Source organism: Lutra lutra, chromosome 16 (genome assembly GCF_902655055.1).
Source record: "Lutra lutra chromosome 16, mLutLut1.2, whole genome shotgun sequence".
Lineage (NCBI taxonomy): Eukaryota > Metazoa > Chordata > Mammalia > Carnivora > Mustelidae > Lutra > Lutra lutra.
Window position 1 is genome coordinate 2195954 of NC_062293.1, and position 24611 is coordinate 2220564.

The 24611-nt window shown below is 62.5% G+C and overlaps 4 protein-coding genes across 4 annotated transcripts in view; 2 read left to right on the plus strand and 2 right to left on the minus strand.

Annotated features, from left to right (window-relative positions):
• Positions 1–16079, minus strand: SLC26A11 (solute carrier family 26 member 11). The gene is given in 18 exon segments (XM_047707190.1): positions 1–830; positions 1580–1652; positions 2127–2260; positions 2732–2763; positions 2765–2829; positions 3060–3187; positions 4499–4639; positions 4715–4770; positions 5609–5669; positions 6991–7041; positions 8238–8310; positions 8746–8921; positions 10049–10191; positions 11265–11344; positions 13633–13718; positions 14066–14258; positions 14775–15010; positions 15977–16079. Coding segments are annotated over 17 exon segments (1818 nt in total). The 5' UTR covers positions 15009–15010; positions 15977–16079; the 3' UTR covers positions 1–738.
• On the plus strand, positions 15007–16143 carry LOC125087520 (proline-rich proteoglycan 2-like). Its single transcript, XM_047707920.1, has 2 exons — positions 15007–15031; positions 15329–16143. The coding sequence occupies exons 1-2, from the start codon at positions 15007–15009 to the stop codon at positions 16141–16143; spliced, it is 840 nt and encodes a 279-aa protein (XP_047563876.1).
• Positions 16123–23473, plus strand: SGSH (N-sulfoglucosamine sulfohydrolase). Its single transcript, XM_047707191.1, has 8 exons — positions 16123–16271; positions 17165–17325; positions 18648–18753; positions 19001–19151; positions 19476–19632; positions 20001–20082; positions 21058–21261; positions 22051–23473. The coding sequence occupies exons 1-8, from the start codon at positions 16175–16177 to the stop codon at positions 22608–22610; spliced, it is 1518 nt and encodes a 505-aa protein (XP_047563147.1). The 5' UTR covers positions 16123–16174; the 3' UTR covers positions 22611–23473.
• Positions 23428–24611, minus strand: part of CARD14 (caspase recruitment domain family member 14) — a 28390-nt gene continuing 27206 nt past the window's right edge. Inside the window, exon 22 of the mRNA XM_047707189.1 lies at positions 23428–24555. Coding sequence (XP_047563145.1) covers positions 24348–24555 — 208 coding nt within the window. The 3' untranslated portion in view covers positions 23428–24347. The remainder of the gene's footprint in view (positions 24556–24611) is intronic.

The following is a 24611-nucleotide window of genomic DNA, read 5'->3' on the forward strand; positions in this document are numbered from 1 at the left end:
GACCATGTGTTCTCTATTTATTATCACAACGAGTAATTCACAGCGAGGACTGCACGGAAGTGTGGGTACAGAGCACCGCGTACGCCGTGACCCCGTCCACACGCGGCTGGGAGCACATGCCCGCACACTGACACGGACAGGCACGCGCACCGCGGGGACAGGCCTGGGCGACTACCAAAGTGGATGGAGGGGGTGGTTTCCAGTACATTTTACAATAAGCATTTATGGTTTTTACAAAAACACCAAAGCTCTTGCTTTTTTAATTTAAAAAACACCGACAACAAAATTCCTTTTCACGGACACGTTAAGTCATTTGGCACATCTCGGTTTCCTTCCCAACAGCAGCGCAGATGCCACCACCCAGACTGGAACCCGCCTCAGAGCTGCCCAACCCTGCGGCCCCGGGACTGGGAAGGGGCTGGGGTGTGAAGACCCGGCCCCCGGACCAGGTGGAAATCCTGCTCCCCACCCCACCCCCAGGCAGTCGTTCCAGAAGGCTCTCTGCAAACTGTCCTTCAGGAAGAGGTTCATGCCCAGGAACAGAGGGAGACGACTTTCCAGTCACCCCGAATGAAGCGCGTGAGTCCCACCGTGCATCCTGATGCGTGGCTCCCTCCTCCTCCGGGGGTCACCTGCGCAGAGCCCGGGACCGAGGTGTTCATAGGGCGGCATCTGGCATCACAGCACCCAGAACCTTCTGCGGGACTCCCCAGGCATCAGATGCCTACCAGCGCCCCCTCAGGCCTTCAGCAGGGCGACCTTGTGCTCCGGAATGGAGTCCTCGCCGACGTTGTACGGCTGGGTCCCAGGCTCTTGCAGCAGGCTTTTCTCTGCAGAAAATACAAGGTTTGCAAACTCGAAAGAGGCTGAAGTGAGGAAGGGCCACGTCCCAGGATGGGATGAAGGTGGCGCTTCCGAGTCCTGGGTCACAGGGAGTTGGGGTGCCCCCCGCTGGCACTCCCAGCCCAGGCAGCTTCCGCCTAAATCCCTGTCAGCGCCTCATCACTGTCCACGCCCAGATGACCCTTCCTTAGGGCCAAGTGGTCCCCTGGCACGGTTAGGCCACGTCTCCTCCCATCTCCTGTGGGTCAGCGCCTAAACTGCTCCCAGCAACGACACCCGTTAAGCCCCAGAAATCAGACACAGACCAAGTCCTTCAATTCCAGTTACGTGAGGTTCTAGAACAGGCAGAGCTGACCCAGGGGGAGGGAACTGGAACAGTGGCTGCCCCCAGTGGGGGTCACGAGGACGGACTGACAGCACTTTCGGGAACGATGGAAATGGTCCACATCTCATCGGTGCATACCTGGCTGTACCCACCTGTCAGACCTCGAGCCGCACACGAGGTGTGTGTGTCCGCGGGGTACACGCCACGCGTCATTAAAACACCCCCGAGATAACTCCCAGAACAGGAGGGCCTACCCTCCACTTCGCGCACCGCGCCCCTGCCCCCACGTCTGCACTAGGCCGCCCCACCCTCCCAGAGCAGAGTCTGTCCTGCGGTCCTGCCCCCCGATCCTGCAGGCGGTGGGCACGCCACGTGGCCTCTGCTCTCTCTGGGGACTCTGCCGACACACACCTGCCTCTTCCAGGGTGGAGAAGTACTGGACACCCTTCAGGTCAGCCGACAGCAGGACACGGAGGACAGGAACCTGCGGGGCAGAGAAACTAACTCCAGGAGGGGTGAGGGGCGGGGCCGCTGTTGCCCGCACGCATGGATGGGCCCAGCCCCCAGGCCCAGCGCCACCATGTGTCACAGCCTCGCCTAGCCTCCTGGCAGACACAACTTCAGCTCCGGGCAGGAGAACGGAGAGAAGAAACTAGCTTTCTGCCGCGCTAGAAGTGGGAGGTTATTTACATTCTCACTCACAGGAAACTCTGAAAACCAGCTGTGCAAACCCGACAGAGAAGGTGACACTCAGGAGTGAGCTCTGGAGCCAGGGGGCCCAGCGTCCTCGCCACGGGACCGCAGGCAGGTGGGACATGGGACCTCGCCGCAGGACCGCAGGCAGGTGGGACATGGGACCTTCTCGGGGCCCCAGCTCAGGGATGGTAACTGCACGGCCCTCACGGGCAGGTGTGGGGATGGACAGAAGCCCAGCCAGCGCCCCGCTGACGCTGCCCACCTGCAGGCCGACGAAGGCGAGGGTGACGCCGCGCCTGTGGAAGTCCCCCACCAGCTCCTCGAGCCCCAGCACCACGGTGGAGTCGATGCTGCAGACATGCGTGCACTCCAGGATGGCAGAGTGCGGGGGCGACGCTGTGGAGATGGGGCCGCTGGTCACACGGGGCGGGGCGGCTGCAGAAGGCCCTGGCCCGGGGCAGGGGTACGGCGAGGCCACAGGGGGCTCTGTCCCCAGCGGGGAGCAGGTGGGCAGGGCTGGCAGGACCCCAGACAACAGCTGTCTGGAAACCACAATGATTCCCCTTAGGGAACAAACAGGTCCCTTTTCTCCCCTAAATCCCAATGCCCCAGACGAAAGGCTGGGTCTTTAGGAACCGAGATTGGGAACAGCCTGCCCTGCTGCGTGCAGACGGCAAGCACCCCGCTCGACGCTGTCCTGAGGTAGCCAGCCTCCTGACGCAGGAGCGGGGGGCTTGCCCCAGAGCTGAGACAGGGCTTGGGTCCTGCAGCAGCAGACTGGGGTGCGGAGACAGTGGCAGGAGCTGGGCACAAACGCACCCTCCCACCCTGCCTGTGTACCTTCCAGGGCCCACCCTGCCTGTGTACCTTCCAGGGCCTGGGTGATGATTGCCTCCCGAGGGCCTCCATCGCGGGAACTGCAGGCCGCTGGCCGGCTGCAGGACCAGCACCGGCCCCTCGGACACCTGGGGACAGGGGACAGAGCGAGGGGAGGCACATCCGAGCTGGCAGCTGGGCTAGGGCGGCCCGTCCAGGCAGGAGCCCCCAACCCACGCCCCTGGGAGTGGGGGAGCACAGGGCAGACAAGCTGGTGCATGAGGAGTTCGGCACCTTCACCCCCCAGGCCGCTGAGGCCACAGATCCCTCTTGCTGAGGCCACGGATCCCTCTCGCGGGGAGAAAGGATGGCTTGGTACCTGCATCTTGGGTCTGGCCACAGAGTGCAGCAGGATCAGCACAGACACCAGGGTCCCGGCCAGAATGCCGTACTGGACCTCCCAGAAGCAGAGCAGGAACGTCACACAGAGGGGCAGCAAGTCCAGCCCTGGAAGAGAGCGGTCCGGCTGGCTGAAGCCCCTGGGGGACCCCCTGCTGGGGACTCAGGGCCTGACACCACTCACAGGCCACGCGGGCGCAGAGGCGTGTCAGCCCCACCCCTCCCAGCCTGGCAGAGGGGCCAAGACCTGAGGGCCTGGCCCAAGCCCCTGCCCTCTGGGAGCCCGTCCACAGTGCACATTTGTCAGGGGCCTGACAACAGGACTTGGGGACGGGGCCAGGCCCAGGACGCTGGGGGCCAGGGAGGCCTTGCGACCTCCCAGAGATCATGTGGCTGACCCTGGGCAACCAGTGACTTCTGTGAGCCACAGGACAAAGTATCCTGGTGCAGAAGGCTTGGGGGGCAGTAGTTGGGGGTTCACCCAGGACTTGACCTTGACATGCATCACTCAGACGAGGCCTCCATCCTCCCAGGGCCTCGGTGCGGGCAGGAAGCATCAGCTGGTGGCCGCCCATGGAGGCATGGCAGTACACGTCTTGGGGCTGTCCCAGGACGTGTCAGTGGCTCAGGGAAGAACAGGCACGTGTGGGCTGAGAACCACCTAGAACCACCACTTCCCTTACCTGGTGACTCCGGGAGGCCGACAGCAGAGAAGCCCATGAGCCCCATCCCTCCCTCAGAACAGACACTTGTTCCAGGAAAGGCCCTGCAGGCGCAGGGGGTCCCAACCACTGTGACTGGCCGGGAGCTGGGGACTGCTCTGTCAGGACAGGCTGGTCACCCTGGAAGTCTCCCATCGTCCCCTGTTGGACTGGGCTTGGGGCTGGGAAAGGGGCGGCAGGAGAGGAGAACAGGAATGCAGGTGGAGAGGAGGAGAGAGAGGAGTGGAGGAGGATGGAGAGGAGTACAGGAGGCGGAGGACTGGGAGAGGAGGGATGAGGGAGAAGGGGAAGTGGGGAAGGGAGGGTGGAGGAGGATGGGGAGGGGTGCGGGAGGAGCGGAGGAGCGGACTGGGTGGGGAGGAGAGGAGGTGCAGAGGAGGAGGGAGAGAGGAGGACCGGGAGGAGTGCAGGAGAGGTGGGGAGGGGAGGGGATTTGGGGGAGGGAGGGGTGGAGGTGTGGGGGAGGAGGGAGCAGCGGGTACCCTGTTAGTTGCAGACTCGCTCAGCACCTCATGGAGCTGGTCTGGGGCTCCTGGTGGCCTGAGGGGCTGGAGGATGCCCTGACCCACGGCCGGCAGCGGGACCACCTCCCAGGACAAAGGACGCCCAGCTCAGCCCGACCACCTGGGTCGGCGAGGGCGTGGGTAAAGAACCCAGGACGGGTGTGTGCGTGCAAGGCAGATGAGGGCACACGTACTCTTCACGCGCCACAGCGTCCCAAAGACCCTGATGTCGAACAGCGGGACCACGGCCATGATGATGACGGCCGCCAGTGCGGACTTGGGGATGTAGTAGAACAACGAGGTCAGGTAGTCCAGCGACAGCAGCACCAGGACGCCTGTGGGGACACGGGGCGCCCGTGACCTCCAGCCCCACCCCCGCACGCAGTCCGGGCACAAGGGGGGGTGCTCACCTGTCACCAGGCCCCCTGCTGGGGTGCACACCCCCGACTGGGCGTTCACAGCCGTCCTGGAAGGCAACAGAGGCCATTAGTGGCTGTGGGAGCCTGGAAGAGCAGGGAGGCCGGTCTCCCAGGACAGGAGCGCCTTCGAGGGGACATCTCGGCCTAGCAGACACTGGCGCTGGCCTTGGCGCACTGCTCGTGCAGCAGGAGCAGGTGAGAAGTTTTATGACACGGGAACAGAGCCTCTATCCCACAAAGTGGCCCCTGGCCCTGCTGTACACACTCCCCACGTAACCTCTGGTAACTCTGACGTGAGCCCCACCGTGACGCCTGTTTGCAGGGGGGACACTGAGAATGCCCTGGGGCCCCTGGGATGCAGGGCTGTGGGGATGTCAGGGGGGCCTGGTACTCAGACAGGGTGGGGCCAGTGGTTCCGGGGATCTGGGCCCTGCAGGCTGAGGCGTCCACCCCCTCTCGGCCCCAGGTCACCCTCTGCCTCTCGAGGGACCATCAGTGGCACTGAGCATGGACGCTTGTGCGTGACCCTCCCCTGCTTCTGCAGGCAGAGGGTGGTGGTTCCTGCCCCCACTTCCTTTAGGAAGGCACGGAGCACGGCCACGGGCTGGCAACATTTTAGGAGTAAACCACAAGGCCATCAGAGAAAACCATGTGAGATCATGAAGGACGGCAGAGTGAGACCCACTCCTGCCTCCCACGGGTGCTGCTGCTCTAGAGATGCGGCCACTGGCGGGCTGACCTCGGCCCCAGAGGACAACAAAGTGGGATTGAGATGTGGGCAAGGACCGGGCAGGCTCTTTGAGGTGGACACGGACCCTCTGGCCTGGGCTGGGACCCCTCCACCCCGGAAGCACAGAGAAGGAAGAACTTTGGACGGTCACTCACCGTCCAAAGCTGCCGGTGACCGGGTAGGAAGAGACGAGGGAGCCCAGCACGTTGGTCAGGCCTGGGAAGAAAGCGGAAGGAAGAGGTTTATCCAGGAGAGAGAAAGGTTTAAAATAGATGGGGGGGTGGTAGAGAAAAGGAGGCCAAAAACCAGAGAGGAAACAGAAGACAGAAGACCAGAGAAGTCACCCAGGGGTCCTATGTCTGTGTCTGTGTGTCTGTCTCAGGGAAGGGAAAACAAACCATGATCTTTGCCAAATTCACTGACCCTCCCTTTGGCCCCGGCCCTGCCCAGTAAGCGGAACACCTTTCCCCACGTGTAACAGGGAGAGGAACCCCCCTGCACAGCAGGGGCCAAGCACACTTAAGGCTGCCCAGAGGCTGGCTGCCCACCCGCCGCACCCCACGAGTGCCTCCAGGCCCATACTCTTCTCATGAGATGACCAGCTGGGGCAGAAGATCATGGTTAACAAGGGGTCTGCCCCTGTGACCCACCAGCACGTGGCTCAGCCTGGCACCTTCACAAATACCACGGGAGGTCACAGGGGGCAAGCCAGTCTTGGCCAACTGCTCCTTGCCAGCCACTGAGGTGATGCCCGCCAGCACGGGCTCAGAGATGAGCGCCCCCAAAGCTCCTGCGACCCATCCTGGGGCTCCATGCCCTCGGCTGTGGGGAAACCCAGCAGCGCAGCTCCAAATCGCTGGCCTGAGGGAGGGGCCCAGGGCGGGGCGGGGGTGGGGGGGACGGGGCAGGTTCCCGCAGACTCTGCCGGGAAGGCACCCAGTGCCGCTGCCCGCTCTGAACCGCGCCCCCTCGCCAGGAGCAGGAAGGAAAGGCAGAGAGGCCTGGTGTCCACAAAATCCAAACACAGTCGTGATAGCAGAAATGAACAGGCACGTCACACCCTCACAATGAATCACCAGAGAGGCTGGATTCACACAAACAAAACCGGGATGCCATGCACAGACTGTCCACGCTGGGGTCTCCCTGAGTCTTCATGGAGCTGCCTGCCGGCCTGGAGGGAGGCCCTGGGGCGGGGGACCTGGGCAATCAAGTCCAGCAAGTCCCGCCTGGCCACGTTCCTCAGCGATCTGACTCCAGGGGGGACATTCTGAACGTTCCTTGACAGAACAAGGCTACAGCCCTCAGGGCTGGGCACAGAGCCAGCGCTGGACAAGCTGTGGTCAGCAGGGATACTGCAGGTGACCTGCCTGCTCCCAGCGATCGTTTACAGGTGAATCCACGTGAGCCTTTCAAAGGGCCCAACTCGGGGCCAGCTCTGCTCCATGGACCTCACCACAACCACCCCCGGGGACCTGCGAGGCTCGGGCAGACGTGGAGACTCACACTGGGCCTCAGAGAGCCGCCGCGGGGCACTTACCGATGGCCAGCAGCTCCTGGTTGGAGTCGACGCGGTAACCACCTTGAGAAGCTACGGACAAAGGACCATAAAAACGTTGTCACTAGACACAAGTCACCACTGAGAAAACATTCATGGAATGAAGCCCTCACGTTCCGGGAAAGGGCAAGGCTGGGAATACTGTAGGCGTTGCGGGCCACTCTCTGTCCGGACGACTCGGTGCCTGTCGTAGCTGGAGGCCGGCATGGGGACCCGTGAACGCGTGAGCAAGACTGTGTTCCAGGGACACCACCTTCTATAAACACGGAGACGCCAATTCATGCGTTTCTCGTACGTCAGAAAATCCTAATCCTCTTTGGAAACTCGTTCAAACATTTAAAAACATAAAAACCGCCCTTGGGCCGCAGGCTGTGGGTCTCCAGCCCCGGTTTCGGAGAACAAACAGCTTCGACGTTTGGACACGACGTCCGGTGACTTCAGAAGAAAACAGCTTCAAAGCCCCAAGGGGCATAAACGCTATGAGGTGCAGAATCCAGAGGGCCCCGAAGCCCCCCACCCCGGGGAAAATCATCGGAAAAACAAAAACTGCGCAAGGCAGATCTGATCGGCCTGCACGGCGGGTCGGGGGGCAGCGGCTGGGGCCTAGTGGGGACAAGCCCGCGAATGCGTGTCAGGCACGCGACTCTGGGAGGATGGGAGACTCGAGCCGCGGGCACAGGCAGACCCGGTCTACGGAGCTGCAGCCACGTACACGCCGTTCACTGGGTTCATCTTCAGAACTGACCCGCAGCCCAGGACCATGGGCGCGTGACCATCATAGCAGCAAAGGAACATGTCATCCATGGGCACAGCATGAAGCCGGACGCCCCGCAGACCCGAGGGAGGGGCCGCGCAGGGACGAGCAGGCTCCGGAGAAATCCGAGGTCTGCGAGTCAGTGGGCATTTAGGCAGATTAATGCGTCCCGGCGCCCTGGGACTCTGCCGGCGGGGACGGGTGGGGGACACGCTGACGCCACAGGAAAGGCGACGGCGAGACACAGGCCCTTCTCCTCCCGGACAGCAGAACTACCATCACACACGTTACCAGCCCCTGCCGGACGGCGGCTTTTGTCAGAAACACGCTTCTGCTACACTGTTCAAATGCACGAGCACGCGTTCCTTCGATTAAAAACTCAAGCTGTTAAAGACCAAAGCGGATAAAAGCAAACAAGAGGGCAGGCAAGCAAGGCCAGGACGCCACCGGGGGGCAGGGACGGCGGTCAGCTTACCGAAGGACTTGGCCACCGCAATGCTCTCCAGCAGACCCATGAGGGGCACCACGGCCAGCCCAGCCCCCATGTCCTGAGGGGAGAGAGGGACAGCAGCTGAGCCTCCGGGGAAGGTGAGGAGGGGCCGGCCAGGCAGTGACCCACCAAGGCCAGCACAGGCTTGTCACGTCTGACTGGAAGCCGAGCTTCAGCTGCGGAGCTGGGAGCCCACCCTCCGGGCCGGACGCAAAGCAGAGCACCAACCACATCCCTGCTCTGCCGGGCCCACGGCTCGAGGAGCATGCTGGGCTCGGGCCAGAACACCAAACGTGGCGTCCCTCAAGGTCCTGCCCAGTCGGGACCCTTTCGTGCCTGTCACTGCACCCAGAGGCGCCCCATCCCAAGGACTCGGCGGTCCCAGCTGGGCTTGGAGCTCCTCGTTACAAGGCAGAGGCCTCAGGGGTGCAGACCCAGGCCCAGAGACCACCGAGGCTCCACCCAGCAGGCCTGGCTCCCCATCTCCACCCACCTGCACCATCTCAGTGAAGGAAACTGTCCCGTTGGCCGTGGTCAAGGAGAAGGGCGGAATCCGGACGGGAGGGAGCCCCTCGGCAGTCTGCCCCGTTAGAACAAAAGGCTGGTATCCGGTCACCTCAAAGGAGTATGCGACCAGGGCGGCAAAGGAGACCACCAGGGCGTTGCGGGCTAGGACAGAAGGAGACCTGCCGGTGAAACCTGGCTCCTCTGGGCAACGGGGCAGTAAATACACGCGAGGAAGCATGACACCCGTCCCCAGCCACCACCAGCCCCAACACTCCAGCCAGGAAATGGCACACACACCAGCGACCGAGGGGCAGGCAGGAACAGGGAATGGCCCGGCAAACGCGAGAGGGTGGGACAGGTCCACGGCGACACACACGGCTACCTGTGTCATCAACGGGTCACCCCAGGTCCCACCTCTCGGCTCCTCCCCCAGTGGTGCTGGCTGTTTCCCTTTTTATTTTTTTGAAGATTTTATTTATTTGAGAGAGAGCTAGAGCGTGTGCGCATGACCGAGCTGGGGGTGGGGGGCGCGGAGGTGGAAGGAGTGAGAGAATCCCAAGGAGACTCCCCACTGAGCGCAGGGCCTGACATGGGGGTCGATCCCACCACCCTGAGAGCAGGACATGAACCAAAACCAAGAGTTGGAGGCTTAACCAACAGAGCCACCCAGGTCTCCCCGTGCTGGCTTCTTAAATGGGAGGGATATACCTCTCCCCAGAATCGGACCCCATTACTCAGTGAGCTCTCAAAAGACTACATCACAGCCTCATCCCTGACGTTGTCGTTGGGACAACAGCTTCAGGAGCTTACAACCTTCCAGGATGCAGGAAAGGCCCAGGGCCCTGTGGCTCGTCATGGGATGGGAAACCCAGGCTCAGCCCCACACGGCTCAACCCGACCCACGTGGTCCACGTGTTTTCTCCATCAGGGACCAGCCAGGGCTTCCTGGCCTCGCACCGGGATGTTCTGAACCAGCTCCTCCTTCACCGAGGCAGGCCGTGCCCCGCAGGTGTTTGCCGGCCTCCCTGGCCTCTCCCCACCAGGTGCCTGTGACAACCCCACCTGGGAGTCTCAACCAGAGATGCCTCCAGACACGGCCAAAGGTCCCTGGGGGTCAAGATCGGCCGTGCTCGAGCATACTGGACGTCGCTCTCCACCCGGGCTGTGGCTCGGAGCCTGCTGGCAAGCTTCAATAACCCAGTGCCCAGGTCACACCCAGACCAGGGACGGCAGAACCCCGCGGGTGCGGCCTCGGTGCGCAGGACAGCCGCCGCCAGAACCCCGCTCACCTGTGGTGGCCGTCCAAACCAGCCCGTGGCTGAGCCGCACGCCCGGGGGCATCTCGGGGTGCACAGGGGGCACATGGTCCCGCATCAGCTTCAGCAACAGCAGCAGCAGCACGCACACCAGCCCCAGCACGGCATCACCCACCCTGCGGACAGACATAGTCACACCCTGGCAGCCCCGGGCACACAACTCCGCCCTCCCATCGCCCCTTCTGCCAGAAGGCCTTCTCTCCCGACGTCTCTCCTCGCTCTTTCCTAAGCCACATGCATCCCCGTTGTACTTCACAGCTTTGTTCAACACTCAGTGACATGCAGGCCTGGGAGTCGAGGCCCCAAACGCGATGGTGATAGGACTAGAGGCTCATGTTAACAGCCACGTAGCCCTGTGGCCACAGGCGCTGCATCTGTTCCGGAAGGTTCACGTTTCACAGACCGGCTCTCTGGCCTGTCAGTCTCGGATTCCCCTGCATCCCCCACCCCCCGCCCCACAGCTAAGAGGACGTCGTCTGCATGTCCTGGGCCAGGGAGCCCCGGGTTCAGCTGGATTCAGCCCGGGGAAGCCTCGCAGCCGATCAGAAGTGGAGGAGAGAACAGTGGGTCACAGGTGTCCCCGCTCCCTCACAGCAGCTCCCCTGAGACCACTGCGACCTCTTCCTCCTCAGGCCACCGAGGCATCCTGGCTTCCAGATGGGCCCCTCTAGGAGCATCTCCTGTCTGTCCTTCATCTGAAGAAGGCGCACGAGTGGCAGTCCGGCTCTCATCCCCTCTCCCTGCACGTTCTGTCTGCACCTGCCTCCCCCGCGCCATGTGCTCTCCTCACTGCACTACAAACCTTCAGAGACACCCCGGCTCTTCCTCTGCACCGGGCCCTCTCCCTCCTACCACCCACGGAGGCTGCGTGCAGGGGCCCAGCAGACTGGCTCCTGGCCCCGTCAGAGCTTCTGAACCTTGGGTGTACGCCCCCACTCCCTGGGGCTCTGTCGAGCCCTGACTGAAGCAGCAGGGCTGCCCGGGGCTGAGACTGCGTTTCTAACCCGCCCCTCTGACTGACACCGTGTTTCTAACCCGCTCCTCAGACCCCTGCAGGTGCTGCTCTGGGACCCAGTCTGGGCGGCCGGGCCCCAGGGGACTGGAATCCATGCCAGCTGGTGGGGGAACGGGGTGGGGCCTGGGAGAGGGGCTCCGGAGGGAAGCGAGGGACCGCACAGCGGGCAGGTACCTGATCTCTCCAACTTTGCGGAATGTCTGATACACTTGCAGGAAAAACTGCCTCGGGACATCGTGCAGTCCCAGGAGGTTCTGTCCAAACACAGACAGAGTTAGACAACCTTCCCCTGCAGCATCTCGGCACATCTCAGCCCCCTTCAGGGGCACATCCCATGGCTCCCCGGGAACCATCTGCCCATTCCCAAAACCCCCAGGGGAAGGAGATCAGAATTATCCTCCAACGAAAAGGCATTTCACGTTCACGGTCAACGACACTTCTTGGTGAATAATTCTCCCTTGTGACAAAAATCAGCCTAAGTGATCTCAAAGGGAGAGACCAGTACATCCCTGCCCTGGTCCAGGGTCCAAGTCACTGTTGTCTGCCCCATGGGCCCCACTGCCCTGGTCCAGGGTCCAGGTCACTGTGCCTGCCCCATGGGCCCCACTGCCCTTGACACGCCCCACACCCCCTTGCCCCTGGTCTGAGGCCCACCTGCCCGGTACTGCTCCCCTAGAGGGAAAATCAGGTGAAGCTTTTGGGCAGAACCACCAGGGGCTCTGAGGGTCTCCAGGCAAGGGGACACAGGTGGGCAGGGTCCTTGGAGGGGAGAAGGGGCTCTCCTCTGTGTTTTAATTCTTTATCCCACTTGACAATGGGTGTGGAGTGTTAGCAGGATGGTTGAGGCCCAGACCCCCACAGTGTTAAATTCCAAGATCCCAAAACCCACGCACACAGCCTGAATGGGGACAGACTCCAGGGTGGAAACACTAGATTCTGGGACCCAGGGAGCTCCTGCCAGAGCAGGTCAGGAGAACCCTTGACTCCTGACCCCCACCCTGGCCCAAGGCTCTCAGATGGCTGTTGTGACTTAGTCAAGGTGTTAAAGACTTAGGAGACCTAGCATTGCCGAACACCCATGCATAAAGAAGCCACCTTCTATATGTTCTAACTGCACAAAAGAACATTCCTGATACCAAAAAAGACACTTTCAGAATAAAAGACAGATCATCCCATTAAGCAGCACTGGCCAGGCTTATCCTAACACACACGCACATGCCACACGCACATGTCCGCCGCACCTAAGGGCTTCCCTCCTCTCTCTGCACAGGTAGTGATGATCCTGCCTCGCAGGGGCGTCAGGACAACCCAAGGCAAGGGAGGGTCTAACCCAGCATCCGGCATCATAGGAGCACAGAGGAGGTCCGCTCCTTTCCTCTGGCTTGCCAGGGAGGCTGTGCGGGGCCAGCCCTGACCATGGGAGGCATGCCTCAGCGAGGAGGAGTGCTGACAGCGGGTCCTGAGACGGGGCAGGCCATCGCCTACACAATATGGCTCCACTCCGCTCTGCACACCGCCCCCCCCCCGAGCACTCACCTACTTCTGCACAAAGCACAGGGCTGGCCAGCTACAAAGCAAAACCACCCCTGCGCTTTGGGACCTCAACCCCTGGTAAAAAGGAAACAGTCGCTGGTGATAACTAGTTCCGGGATTTCTTGCAAATTCTCCTTAAAGATTTTACTTATTTATTCAGAGAGAGAGAGACAGAGAAAAAGGGCGAGTAGGGGGAGGGGCAAAGGGAGATGGAGAGAGAACCCCAAGCAGACTCCGTGCTTAGCATGGAGCCCGATGCGGCTCAATCCCAGGACCCTGAGATCACAAACTGAGCTGAAATCAGGAGTAGGACGCTTCACCAACTGAGCCACCCAGGCGCCCCCCTGTTCAGTATTTCTCAGATGCCATGTCTCCTTATGTTTCTGTTTCTAACACCACCTGTAAGAGGGCACCTGGCTGGCTCAGTCATGAAGCATCTGATTTCGGCTCAGGTCCTGGTCTCAGGGTCCTGGGATCGAGTCCCGCGTCAAGCTCCACGCCCAGCATGGAGTCTGCTTCTCCCTCTCCCTCTGCCCCCCTCCCTCCGCTTGTACTTACTTGCTTTCTCAAATAAATAAAATCTTAAAGGAAAAATACTGAACAGAATGGAGAAAAAAACATTAAAATGAAATCTAACTAAACGAGCATGAGCACGGGAGGACCAACTTGATGGTCAACATGTCCGCAGGACGTGGACGGCCCGAGGCTGCGCTGGCGGAGGGGTAGGGAAGGCAGCAGAACAGAATCGCCCTGTGAGGCAAACCAAACACACTGGCCCCAAAACCCCAACAGGGGCGAGGCTGTCGCTGATGGTCACCCCAATAACCTGTCGTATTGTCCCACCGGCACGCAGCATCTCCCCCGAGGGCTGCCGGGATCCGTGGAGACCCACGGGAGCACCTTGTGGTCTGAGATTTGGAAGAGCAACACGTCAACTGGCCTGCACAGAGGGAAGCCAGCCTCCATCCCGCAACCCAGGAGGGGCCTGGCTGCCAGCCAGCGTGCCTACCTTGATCTGCCCAAAGCCGATGGTGACAGTGGCAGCAGAGGTGAAACCTTTGATGACGGGGTAGGAGATGAAGTCCAGCAGGAAGCCTGGCGGCCGAGAGGGGATACTGAGCTGGTGGCCCCAGCTCTGCCCAGTCTCAGCAGACGTGGGTGGGTATGGACTGGGAGAGGAGGTTTGGCGGGAGTGCGGTTGAAGACAGGTAGGGCACACACCCTGTTTGGACTGGTCTGGACGGTGAGGAAGGGAGGCTAGGGTCTGAAGCCCTGGGCACTTCTCCAAGTGTCCTGGCCTCTAAGTAGAGTAGCAGAGGGCTGAGGGAACCTCTCCCTTCACACATGCACAGGACAGGCAAAGAAGAGAAGGCCAAGAGCCAGGGCCTCTCCAGGAGGCAGGTGCCTGGGTAGCCCCTGGCAGGAAGGCCTGAGAGTCTCACCCAAGTGCAGGAAGCCCATGGCTAACTGGATGCAGCCGGACAGGAAGGCGAGCAGCACAGCATAGGCGGGCTCGTGGAAAGTGTAGAAGGAGACCAGAAGGGACATGATGGCCGTTGGGCCCAGCGTCACATCCCGAGAGGTGCCCAAGAAGAAATACACGAAGCATCCCATGAAGGCAGAGTAGAGGCCGTACTGGGGGGAGACAGCCCTAAGCATTGAGGTGGCACACAGGGGGCCCCCAGTGTCCCGGGGGGAGATGTCTGAGCACAGGGTCTGTGGGGGCGGTCCCGACGGCGGGCACAGCAGCGCACACAGGGCAAAGCGCTTGCCCTCCGTGAGCACAGTGTGGACCTGCAGTGACTAGGGGCCTCTTTTCTACCTGCACCCCACTGGGTGTCAGCAGGGACACAAGGGCCAGGGTGCTTGCTCAGTCTGTGAGCCTAAGAAAGCGTTCTTGAGACCACAGTGAGTCGTCCTGCCGGCCCCGATGGACACCCCAGAACCAGCTCAGTTACAATTATGACAAGAGCAGTGACGGGGTGTGCACGTGGCCAAAGGCCATCACATGCTAAAGACTGTACACTGAGATTTCTGGGGCCCCATGGGGCTGGGTCCTGGCGGCCTGCTTGTCTGCAGCGGAGAGGATGCATTCCCACCTGCTTCCGGGCAGCGGCTGCAGTCGGGGTGGGGCAGGGGCAGAGGTCTCACCTGGGGCGGGAGTCCAGCCACCTCGGCGTAGGCCAGCGCCTGGGGAACGACTGTGAGCCCGACCGAGAGGCCCGCGACCAAGTCCATCTTCAGCCACTGCAGCGAGTAGTTGGGCAGCCAGGCCAGGAGAGGCAGCCACCTCTGCACGGCCGCTGGGGAGCAGCAGCGGGCTTGGGGGGCCATGCCGGCACCCGACGGCCGGACCTGACCCAATGCCTTCACAGAGGAGGGCATGCCTGGGGGCAACAGGACCAGCGGTCAGGCTCTGGGCTTGGCAGGATGCAGCAACAGAGCGGGCCTAGGGGCCTGGGAGAGGCACAGGGGTCTCCCGAGGGGTCTGAGCCACAGGGATTAAACACGCCCTTTCGCTGCTCTGAAAGGCACCCACACCTGGGCACGAAGGACCGCAAGAATGAATAAGTGTCGTCCCCCACCCTGGCGCCTGCTCACTGCTTCCCCTGAATCCCACCTGCCCCAGCCCGGGCTGCCGGCTGTCCACGGACCTTGGCCAGAAAAAGGCGATACGTGATTTCTCCGTGAGAAACGCTAATTAGACACCGTCTCTCCCCCCGAAATAATTTATCTTTCTCCTCCCCACGGATTTAACGGGGAGCAGTGCGAGGAGCGGCAGGTCCACGGGGGCTCCCTCGCCCGGCGGGGTGGGGGCTGCCGCAGCCTCGGGCCCCCCGCGTCCCCCGCGCAGCAGGGCCGACTCCACCATCCACGGCGGGCGGCGGCGCGGGCGGTGCGGGTCCCCCAGCCTGAGGCCGCGCCCCACCCCACGCCCCACCTGTGGCTTTCTCGTCCCCGCAGGAGCGCCCCGGGACTGAGCGGGCGCGGGGACAACGTCCGAGGCCGGGAATTCAGGACGCGCCACAGCCTCTCGGGCCCGGCCCACAGCCGCTCGCGGAGCCGGTCCCAGACCGCCCCCCACCCCGCCCCGGCGCTGGACGCACCCGCCTCCCACCCACGAAGACGCTTGCCCCCGACCCGCGGTCTTGGGTGGGACCCCGCGCCGCCTGACCCGCTCCGGCAAGGCCGAGGATGGCGGGGACGCGGCGGGGACGCAGTGGGAAAGGGTCCCGCAGGAGGAGCCCAGCCCCTCGGGCCCCGCGCCGCCCCGGCGACCCCGGCCCGTCCCCGGAAGCTCGCCCTCTCCGCCCCGGGGCCCCGGGCCCGCTCCCGGCCCGCCGCGGACTCACCCGGCGCCGCAGCTCGGGGTCTCCCGCCGCCGCCGCAGCGGGGTCCGCAGGAACCGCAGAGGGAGGGGGAGGGAGGAGAGGGGGCGGAGCCTGGAGCACACGTGACCGCCCGGGGAGGGACCTGGCTCGTGCGTGACCACCGGGGGGCGGGCCGGTCGCGCACGTGACCGCGGGCGGGGCGGGGCCAGAGCCGCCGCCATGCGCCGCCGAGGGCCGGCCTGCGGGCTGCTGCTGCTGACCCTGGTCCTGTGCGGCTCGCGCCGGGCGCGTCCCCGGAACGTGCTGCTGCTCCTCGGTGAGTGCGTCGCCGCCGCCCGTCCGGCGAGCCCTGCGCCCCTTCGCGTCTGCTCCTGCGCTCCCCGCTGACCCGGCCCGTTCGTGGCCGCCTTGGGGCGGGAGGCAGGAGCGGCCTCGCCCACCGCGGGTCCGGCCAGCCTCCGGCACCCCCGTCCGGCCTCCGCCCTGACCCCCACCCCACGCTGCCCAGCTCAGCGGGGCCTCCGGCGCGGGACATGGGCGGCTCTCCGGAGCTCAGCGGGGTACAGCCCTAGAGGGGCTGCCGGCGAGGGGCGGGTGCCCAAGTCCGCAGGGACGGCTGCGTGCGGGGCGCCCCGCTCCCCTCCCCTGCCTCGGGGGAGCCCTGCAGGTTTGTTTCTAGACCCGGGAGTGCTGTGGCTCCGATCTTCTGGCTGAAAAGCGCAGTCCCCCCCCCGCCCCGCCTCGCCCTCTCCCCTAACCGCAGCCCTTCCCCCAAATCACAAGTTCCCCCGGCGCCCTGCTGTTCACGAGACTTGGTGCCCAGGGCCCGGCTGTCACAAGACGGCCCTGTTCTTTCCTCTTTTGAGGTCAGGCGTTCTGCCAGACTCACTCTTCTGATTAACTTTGTGGTCCCCAAGCAGGCCCGTCCGCTGTAGCGTAAACAGTTCTCTCCTACTCCATCCGCTCCCCTTGCTGGGGACACGGGTGCAGAAACCGTCCTCCTGTGGCCGCTGCGGAGCCGGGACCACCGGTCCTGCCCACTTCCTAACAGGGCTGCCTGAGTACCGTGTCCTCTGGGTGTCCCGTCCCTCTGGGCATCAATCCCAAGCAGCTGTCATGCCGCCTTGGGTCATGCCCACCTGGGTATGCCACTTGCACGGGCTTCCTTGGCCCAGGCCGCCACGGCCTCAGTGTCTCTGCCTTCCTCAGCGGATGACGGAGGCTTCGAGAGTGGCGCCTACAACAACAGTGCCATCAGCACCCCACACCTGGATGCCTTGGCCCGCCACAGCCTGACCTTCCGCAATGCCTTCTCCTCCGTCAGCAGCTGCTCCCCCAGCCGAGCCAGTCTGCTCACCGGTCTGCCCCAGGTGAGGGACGCAGGGGGCAGGAGGATGGCGTGGGAGAGGAAGCGCCCCTCCCTGACCTCTGCTGGGACATGCCCATGTTCTCTTCCCCGCCGCCCGAGCCCTGGCTCCCCTGTTCCGTATGACTGTGAGCAGAGCACTATTTGTGCACCTCGATCGTCTCACCCGCTAGATGGGGTCATGATAATACCTTGTTCGTGGGATCGTTACGGGTGGGCCAAGCTCCTACTTCATACATAAGGCACCCAGGAAGGCAGGAAGGTGTCCGACACGCTCTCGCCCAGCGTTAACTCATGTTATGGTATCGCTCAGGAGCACTTCCCCCGTGTGTGTTGTGCTAGGACACGCACAGTGCAGAGCTCACCCTTTTACTCCTCCGTGAGCATCCCCCTCTATCACGCTGTGGTGTAGCCGTGGTCCATCCGTCCATCTCCAGAACTTCCTCATCTTCCCAAACGAAAGCGGGGTGCCCGTCAACACTGCTCCCCACCCCTCCCCCAGCCCTGGCGGCCGCTCCTCCCCTGTCCGGGTCTTTGAGCTTGGTTACTCCAGTATCTTATGTAAGTGGAGTTCTGCAGTATGTGTCCTTTTGTGACGGCCTTACCGCCCTGAGCGTGGTGCCCTCCAGGTTCCCCCACGCTGTAGCACAGAACAGCTTGCCTTCTCGCAGCTGAAAGGGCTGACTGCGTTCTGTCCTATGGGTACGGCCCGTGTTGTGCACCTGTCCATCGGTCCCCGGACACTTAGGTTGTTCCTGCCCGTGACGATGATGAATAGTGTTGCTGTGAACGGGGGGACACAGGCACTTCCTCCGGTCACGTTGTCTCATGACATCGCCTCATGGCGAGCTGCCGTGTCCCGTATGTCCCCATCCGAGTCCGACACCCGTGTGGAGAGACAAGCTGTGACCAGCGCCCAGCCGCCCCGTCCCCTGAAGGCCCCTCAGGCCGCCGTGGGCCACAGGAGTGAGGACAGGGCTGCCCCATCTCACCTTAAGTCTTTTTCTAGTCTGACTTTGTGTTGCGTCGGCTGTTTTTTGGCGCTGTAAAAAATCCAGTTAATCGAGGTCTGGTGCTTTTTCTTCCCACGGTGGCGTGCGCTCATGACCAAAGAGTTGGGAAGTACAGGTAGACAGGATGAAAGTAAAGGCCCCCGTTATCACGGGTGCACTTTCCGGCTCTGTGTTTCCTGCCGCTGTCCCGTGAAGCGGGTGGGGCTGGGGGAGGCGGTGGACTCTCTGGGGGTCCCGGGGGGCCTGGGAAGGGGCGGGCTGAGGGAGCAGGAGCGGGCGGGGCGGGCCCAGCCTCAGGGGCGTCCCCCCGCAGCATCAGAACGGGATGTACGGCCTGCACCAGGACGCCCACCACTTCAACTCCTTCGACGAGGTGCAGAGCCTGCCGCAGCTGCTCGGCCGAGCCGGCATTCGCACGGGTGAGCAGCCTCGTTCCACAGTGGGAATGGGCCCCGGCAGGCGAGACCTGGTCCTGAGCTACCCTCCGCCCCATGTCACGTCCTCAGAGCACCCCACGGCCGGGGCCTTCTCCCTGGGCCCTGGGTCTGTGCGGACAAGGGCCTGGGCTGACCTCATAGAAGCCACTCCAGGGCACGGGGTTTGGGGGGCAGAAGAGGGCAGTGGGATACCTCGGGGACTCTGGCAGGCCTGTGTCCCCATCTCCAGGCATCATTGGGAAGAAGCACATAGGGCCCGAGACGGTGTACCCTTTCGAGTTTGCGTACACGGAGGAGAATGGCTCCGTCCTCCAGGTGGGACGGAACATCACCAGAATTAAGCTGCTGGTTCGGAAGTTCCTGCAGACTCGGGATGACAGGTGTGAGGAGGCCCTGTCCCCTCCCTCGCACAGCCAGACCTCTGGGCAGTTAACCTGTGATGCACATCCCAGAGTCTTTAGTTGGGATCCTTGGAGGCCCCAGGTAGAGGAGCAAGGGAGGGGAAGAAGTTTCCAGAAACTCAAGTTAAACGGAAAGGAGGCTCAGGGAAGTTGAGGCGGACAATCCCAGGGAGACTTCCAGTTCCAGAGGAGTGAGCAGTGCTGCGGGGTGTACCCTCCTAAAGGTCGGGGATCTCCAGAGTAGAAAGCCAGGTGGCACGTCTGTCGGCTGAACTCAGGACTCAAGCCCCCCTCTCTGGGCAGGCCCTTCTTCCTCTACGTCGCCTTCCATGACCCCCACCGCTGTGGGCACTCCCAACCCCAGTACGGGGCCTTCTGTGAGAAGTTTGGCAACGGCGAGCGCGGCATGGGGCGGATCCAGACTGGACCCCCGCGGACCTATGACCCACAGGACGTGGTGGTAGGAGAGAGCCCTTTGCAATATTTCCAAGATGCTCGCGTGCCCTTCCTTCTCCGTCTCTTAAATCTAAGGGCTTGGCAGCCCTGGCCCGGGGTGTGTGATTTTGAGCACGTTTAAGAGGAGACTCCGTGACTTACTGGATCCGGGTTCCCATCTGCAGAGCCGGGAGAGAGGCATTGGGATGTGGAGTGACGTGTCCAGGAGCAGGGACTTCCTGGGCTCAAGCGTGCATTGGTGGAGGGTGGTCTCAGGCCCTGGGAGGAAGGCTGGCTCCCTGGTGTCCTGCCCCAGTTCAAGGACTGTCCACCCCTCCGCCCAGCCCATGTGCCTGTTTCTAGCCCTGACCTCGCACTCACACTCCCCTCCAGGTGCCTTACTTTGTCCCGGACACTCCCGCAGCTCGAACTGACCTGGCCGCTCAGTACACCACCATTGGCCGCATGGACCAAGGTGGGTTCAAGGAGCCTGGGCAGTGGGGTATGCTGCAGCGTGGGCCCCCGTCCCAGACCAGAGCTCTGAAGTCACAGTGTCAACAGGACCGTGTCCCCCCGCAGGCCCTAGGGGACAGGACAGTCCTTCCTCTTTCCAGCGTTGGTTGGCACCAGGCGTTCCTTGGCTCCTCACTGCACCCCTCCCATCTCTGCCCCTGTCTTCACATAGCCTCTCGCGCGTTTCTCAGTGCTGCTGCTTTTTTTTTTCTAAGATTTTATTTATTTATTTGACAGAGAGAGAGGTCACAAGTAGGCAGAGGCAGGCAGAGAAGAGGAAGCAGGCTCCCTGCTGAGCAGAGAGCCCGATGCGGGGCTCGATCCCAGGACCCTTAGCCCATGACCTGAGCCCAAGGCAGAGGCTATAACCCACTGAGCCACCCAGGTGCCCCGATCTCAGTGCTTCTTCTATTAGGACAGTTGTCACGGGATCTAGGGCCCTCCTGGCCACATTGAGACGATCTCCTTGAGATCCTTGATGACAGCATCTGCTAAGACCCCTTCTTCAAACGGGGTCATGTTCACAGGTTCCTGAGGGTTTATCTTTGCGGGGACCACCATTCAGCCCCCACAAGAGGTTGGAACCTTTATAGCATCCCTGTTGGTGCCATGAGTGGATGGTGATTAGAGAGGGGGCAGGCATAGGAGTCCTGTCTTCCAGCCACCACCAGTACTGCCCTGGTTATCCCCATGGGATAGGCATGAAATTCCAGAAAACAAAACAAAGCCAGCGTCCGGCTGGTAGTGGCTGCCCAGGGTGGCATGGACGTGCTAAGGAACGGCCGGCATCCCTGGCCTGCTGCAGGACACAGTGCTGGGTGGGACGGCAAGGGTGCAGGGCCCAGCAGCTGGAGGAGGAAATGTGTGAGTACACGCACATGCCCGCCCCCGCATGCCCGGCTGTGGCTGAGCTCTGCTGTCCCCTCTGCACTCCCAGGGGTTGGACTCGTGCTCCAGGAGCTGCGCACAGCAGGTGTCCTGAATGACACCCTAGTGATCTTCACGTCCGACAACGGGATCCCCTTCCCCAGCGGCAGGACCAACCTGTACTGGCCGGGCACAGCTGAACCCTTGCTGGTGTCATCCCCAGAGCACACGAAACGCTGGGGCCAGGTCAGCGAGGCCTACGTGAGCCTCTTAGGTACGGCTCTGCAGCTCACACAGGGGCAGGGGAGGAGAGGTGAAAATTCAGGGGCACCACCAAGTCCGGACAGTGCTCACACCGCTGCCTTACGTGGTTCCCACACCACCTGGGCAAGGAAGGGACGGCCACCCCATTCTACAGATGCAGTCCGGAGGATCAGAGAGGGCAGGGCAGTTGCCCACCATCACACAGCTCGTGAGCACCGAGCTAGGATTCTAGCTTGGGTCTCGGTCTTTGAGGCTGTTGCTCCTCCCACTGGCCCACAGGTGAGCGTCACACTGTCACACCGGCGCGCAGAGCTTGTTAACCCCGCACAGCAGGTCCTGACCCCAGAGTGTCTGACACTGTGGATCTGGGGCGGGGCCTGAGAATTCACATTTCTGACAAGTTCCCCGGGTGATACTGATGCTGCAAGCCCCACGCCACCCCCGCTTTGAGGCGTCAGGGCAACAGGGCCCACATCTCCCTTTGTCTCCAAAGCACAAGTTGGGGAGCACTGTGGCCACAGCACAGGGCAGGAATCCATGAGCCCCCGCCGTGGGGGCTTCCTTACTGATCCGGAGGATTCTGGTACGATCCTAAATATCACCAAGTGGGGGCCTCTTGTTAAAGGCACTGTGTCCTAGAGGGCCAAGATGACCGTGCCAGGTGTGGGACCTAGTGCAGCTCCTCCCTGTTGGTGATCCCGTGTGCGAGGCGGCTCACCAGCATTACAGAATGGCTTGGGAGTCAGAGCGGCTTGGGGGGCTGGAGGGCCACCATGCTGAGACACAACCTTCTCTCCAGATCTCACGCCCACCGTCTTGGACTGGTTCTCCATCCCTTACCCGAGCTATGCCATCTTTGGATCAAAGCCTGTGCGGCTCACTGGCCGGTCCCTCCTGCCGGCGCTGGACGCAGAGCCGCTCTGGAACACTGTCTTCGGCAGCCAGAGCCACCACGAGGTCACCATGGCCTACCCCATGCGCTCCGTGCATCACCGGACCTTCCTCCTCGTGCACAACCTCAACTTCAAGATGCCCTTTCCCATCGACCAGGACTTCTACGTGTCGCCCACCTTTCAGGACCTCCTGAATCGCACTGTGGCCGGCCGCCCCACGGGCTGGTATAAGGATCTCCACCGTTACTACTACCGGGAGCGCTGGGAGTTGTATGACAGGAGCCAGGACCCCCGCGAGACCCGGAACCTGGCTGCCGACCCCCGGTACGTGCAGGTCCTTGACCTGCTGCGGACCCAGCTGGCCAAGTGGCAGTGGGAGACCCATGACCCCTGGGTGTGCGCACCTGACGGGGTTCTGGAGGAGAGGCTCTTCCCCCAGTGCCGTCCCCTCCACAACGAGCTGTGAGCATCCTTGGGGGCACATGGGTGGCTGTCCCAAACTGGGTCCCCACGCGCCCCATGGGAGGAGGGCTCTCCCTGATGCTGGTGTCATTCGGCCGTTGCCTGGAGGGGAGAGAGTGTGTGCCCTGGCCCTTCGTCCCCCCGTGACAGGGGACACTGCTTTCCTTGTGTCTCAGCACGGGAATTCCAGAGGATCCAGGAACAGGCGGGGCCCCCAGTCTGTGACATGTAAGGATGGTCGTGATCGGGTTGGGACCTGGGGCTTGAGGTCCTCTTCCCTCCTTGGGGCCCCGACATGTTCCTATATCCTTCGCCTGAGAGGAGACGGGGCATCCGGGTATCGCGTGGGTGGCAGGAGGGTTCAGACCACACTCCGTGTACGGACACAGTATCTGCCTTTTATCAATCTCTGGTTTTGAAGAAACCTGAGACCAAGCCTGGGGCTTGTTTTGCTTTGCCCCTCGGTCAAGTTCCTGACCCTTGGCTGGGTTTCCACGAGGCCACGGATTCCTGGTGGGCTCCCTGCACACCCGGTTTCAGTCCGTGGTCTGTAAGCCAAGCTCGTCCTTCTTTTTGGATGTCCGAGGCTGAAGAGCCTGTCCTCTGGCTCGGGCCGGCTCTGTCCGGTTGGACATGGGGCTGTGGCACAGATGTTGCTCATAGATGCTCCAGCCCTGCCCGGTGTCCCCCTGCCGTTCCTGGACGCAGAAGCTCGCCCTGGAGAGCCTAGAGCTCAGGGTCTTTTTCCCTTGAGTGGGTGGGCTTCTGCCCTCCCCTCCCCGACAAGTCCACCCTGGGGGCATGGACGGAGAGCCACAGTGCCCAGTGCTGTAAAGCTTTGTATTTCAGTAAAACATGCACAAGGTCGTTTTCTGGCTTATTTACAGTCACGCCTGCCTCAATCCCAGAGCAGCTTCTGGGGCACTCGGGTTCAGGGGTGCCGCTGCCGAAATGGCGGTCAGTCTGCTGCAGTGGGGGGCAAGACCAGGGGCGGGGGGCCCAGGAGTGCTTGGCCCAGTCATGTCCACGTGTCTCCTGAGCTCTGGAGGTGGAGTAAAGGCTCTTTACTGCCTGGTAGAGGGGGTCAGATGTGGGGCTCGGGGCAGCCCAGCCCGTGTGCAAGGGTGTCTGTGGGTGGCTTCTCCAGGACACCCCCACGGGCGCACCGGGTCTGGTGGCCACCAGGCAGAAAACCCACTGAAAACACTGTTTCCGTGACTGGGAAACCGTATCTCCCAGTTGGTACACACGACTTTCCAAACTCGAGCCCCTGAAGCAGGTCTCTGGCCACTGAGGCAGTGAGATTACCTCACCAAGGGTCTGTACCTCCGCTCTGGGCGGGGGTGCCAGTGACTTCGGGGGCACCAGGGCTACCAGCCTCCTGCCTCAGGGGCTCGGGAACGAGCCCTTCGGCACCCTGAAATGCAAAGGGGAGATCGGGGTCAGACAGGTGGTTTTCTGGAAACGTTCTACAGGAGATGTGTTCTCGGGGCCTCTGGTTCGGACACGGCAACTGAGCCTTGGAGGAGGAGACAGCTTGGCAGAAAAGTGGGCAGACGGTGCAAATGCCTGTCTGTGACCTGCACAGAATGGGGTTCAAGGTTGGGCCCCAGCGAGAGAGGGGACCAGATGCCCAGAGAGCTGGGCTCAGGCGAGCACGCCCGAGGCTGTGTCTACAAGGCTGAGCTCAAATCGCAGGGACTCAGAGGTCCCCGCGGCCCCTGGAAGGGCTCCAGTGCCATCAGTGGGGGCTCTGCTCCGTCCACACAACCTTCTTCTGCTCATCCCCGATGGCGAAGCGGACGCAGCCGAGCAGCATCTCCAGGTCACTCCAGCCGTCGGGGGCCAGGCTGCCGTGCAGACAGGGTGCTCTGTCCAGCGCGGCCTCCTCCTGCCTGCCCGCCTCCAGGAGCTGCTCCTCCGATGTGCCGAGCCGCTGCAGGGCTTTCCTGCACAGGCCGGACACGGGACACGCTCAGGGAGAGCCGCGCACTGGCTGCCCGGA

Excerpts from the sequence above, each read along its gene's own strand:
- LOC125087520 (XM_047707920.1), top strand. The coding sequence starts at position 15,007 with ATGCCTGGGGGCAACAGGACCAGCG. Across the intron at positions 15,032-15,328 it reads TGGGGGCAACAGGACCAGCG|ACACCGTCTCTCCCCCCGAA; the intron begins GTCAGGCTCTGG and ends AACGCTAATTAG.
- SGSH (XM_047707191.1), top strand. The coding sequence starts at position 16,175 with ATGCGCCGCCGAGGGCCGGCCTGCGGGCTGCTGCTGCTGACCCTGGTC. Across the intron at positions 19,633-20,000 it reads ATGACCCACAGGACGTGGTG|GTGCCTTACTTTGTCCCGGA; the intron begins GTAGGAGAGAGC and ends ACTCCCCTCCAG. Across the intron at positions 20,083-21,057 it reads CATTGGCCGCATGGACCAAG|GGGTTGGACTCGTGCTCCAG; the intron begins GTGGGTTCAAGG and ends CTGCACTCCCAG.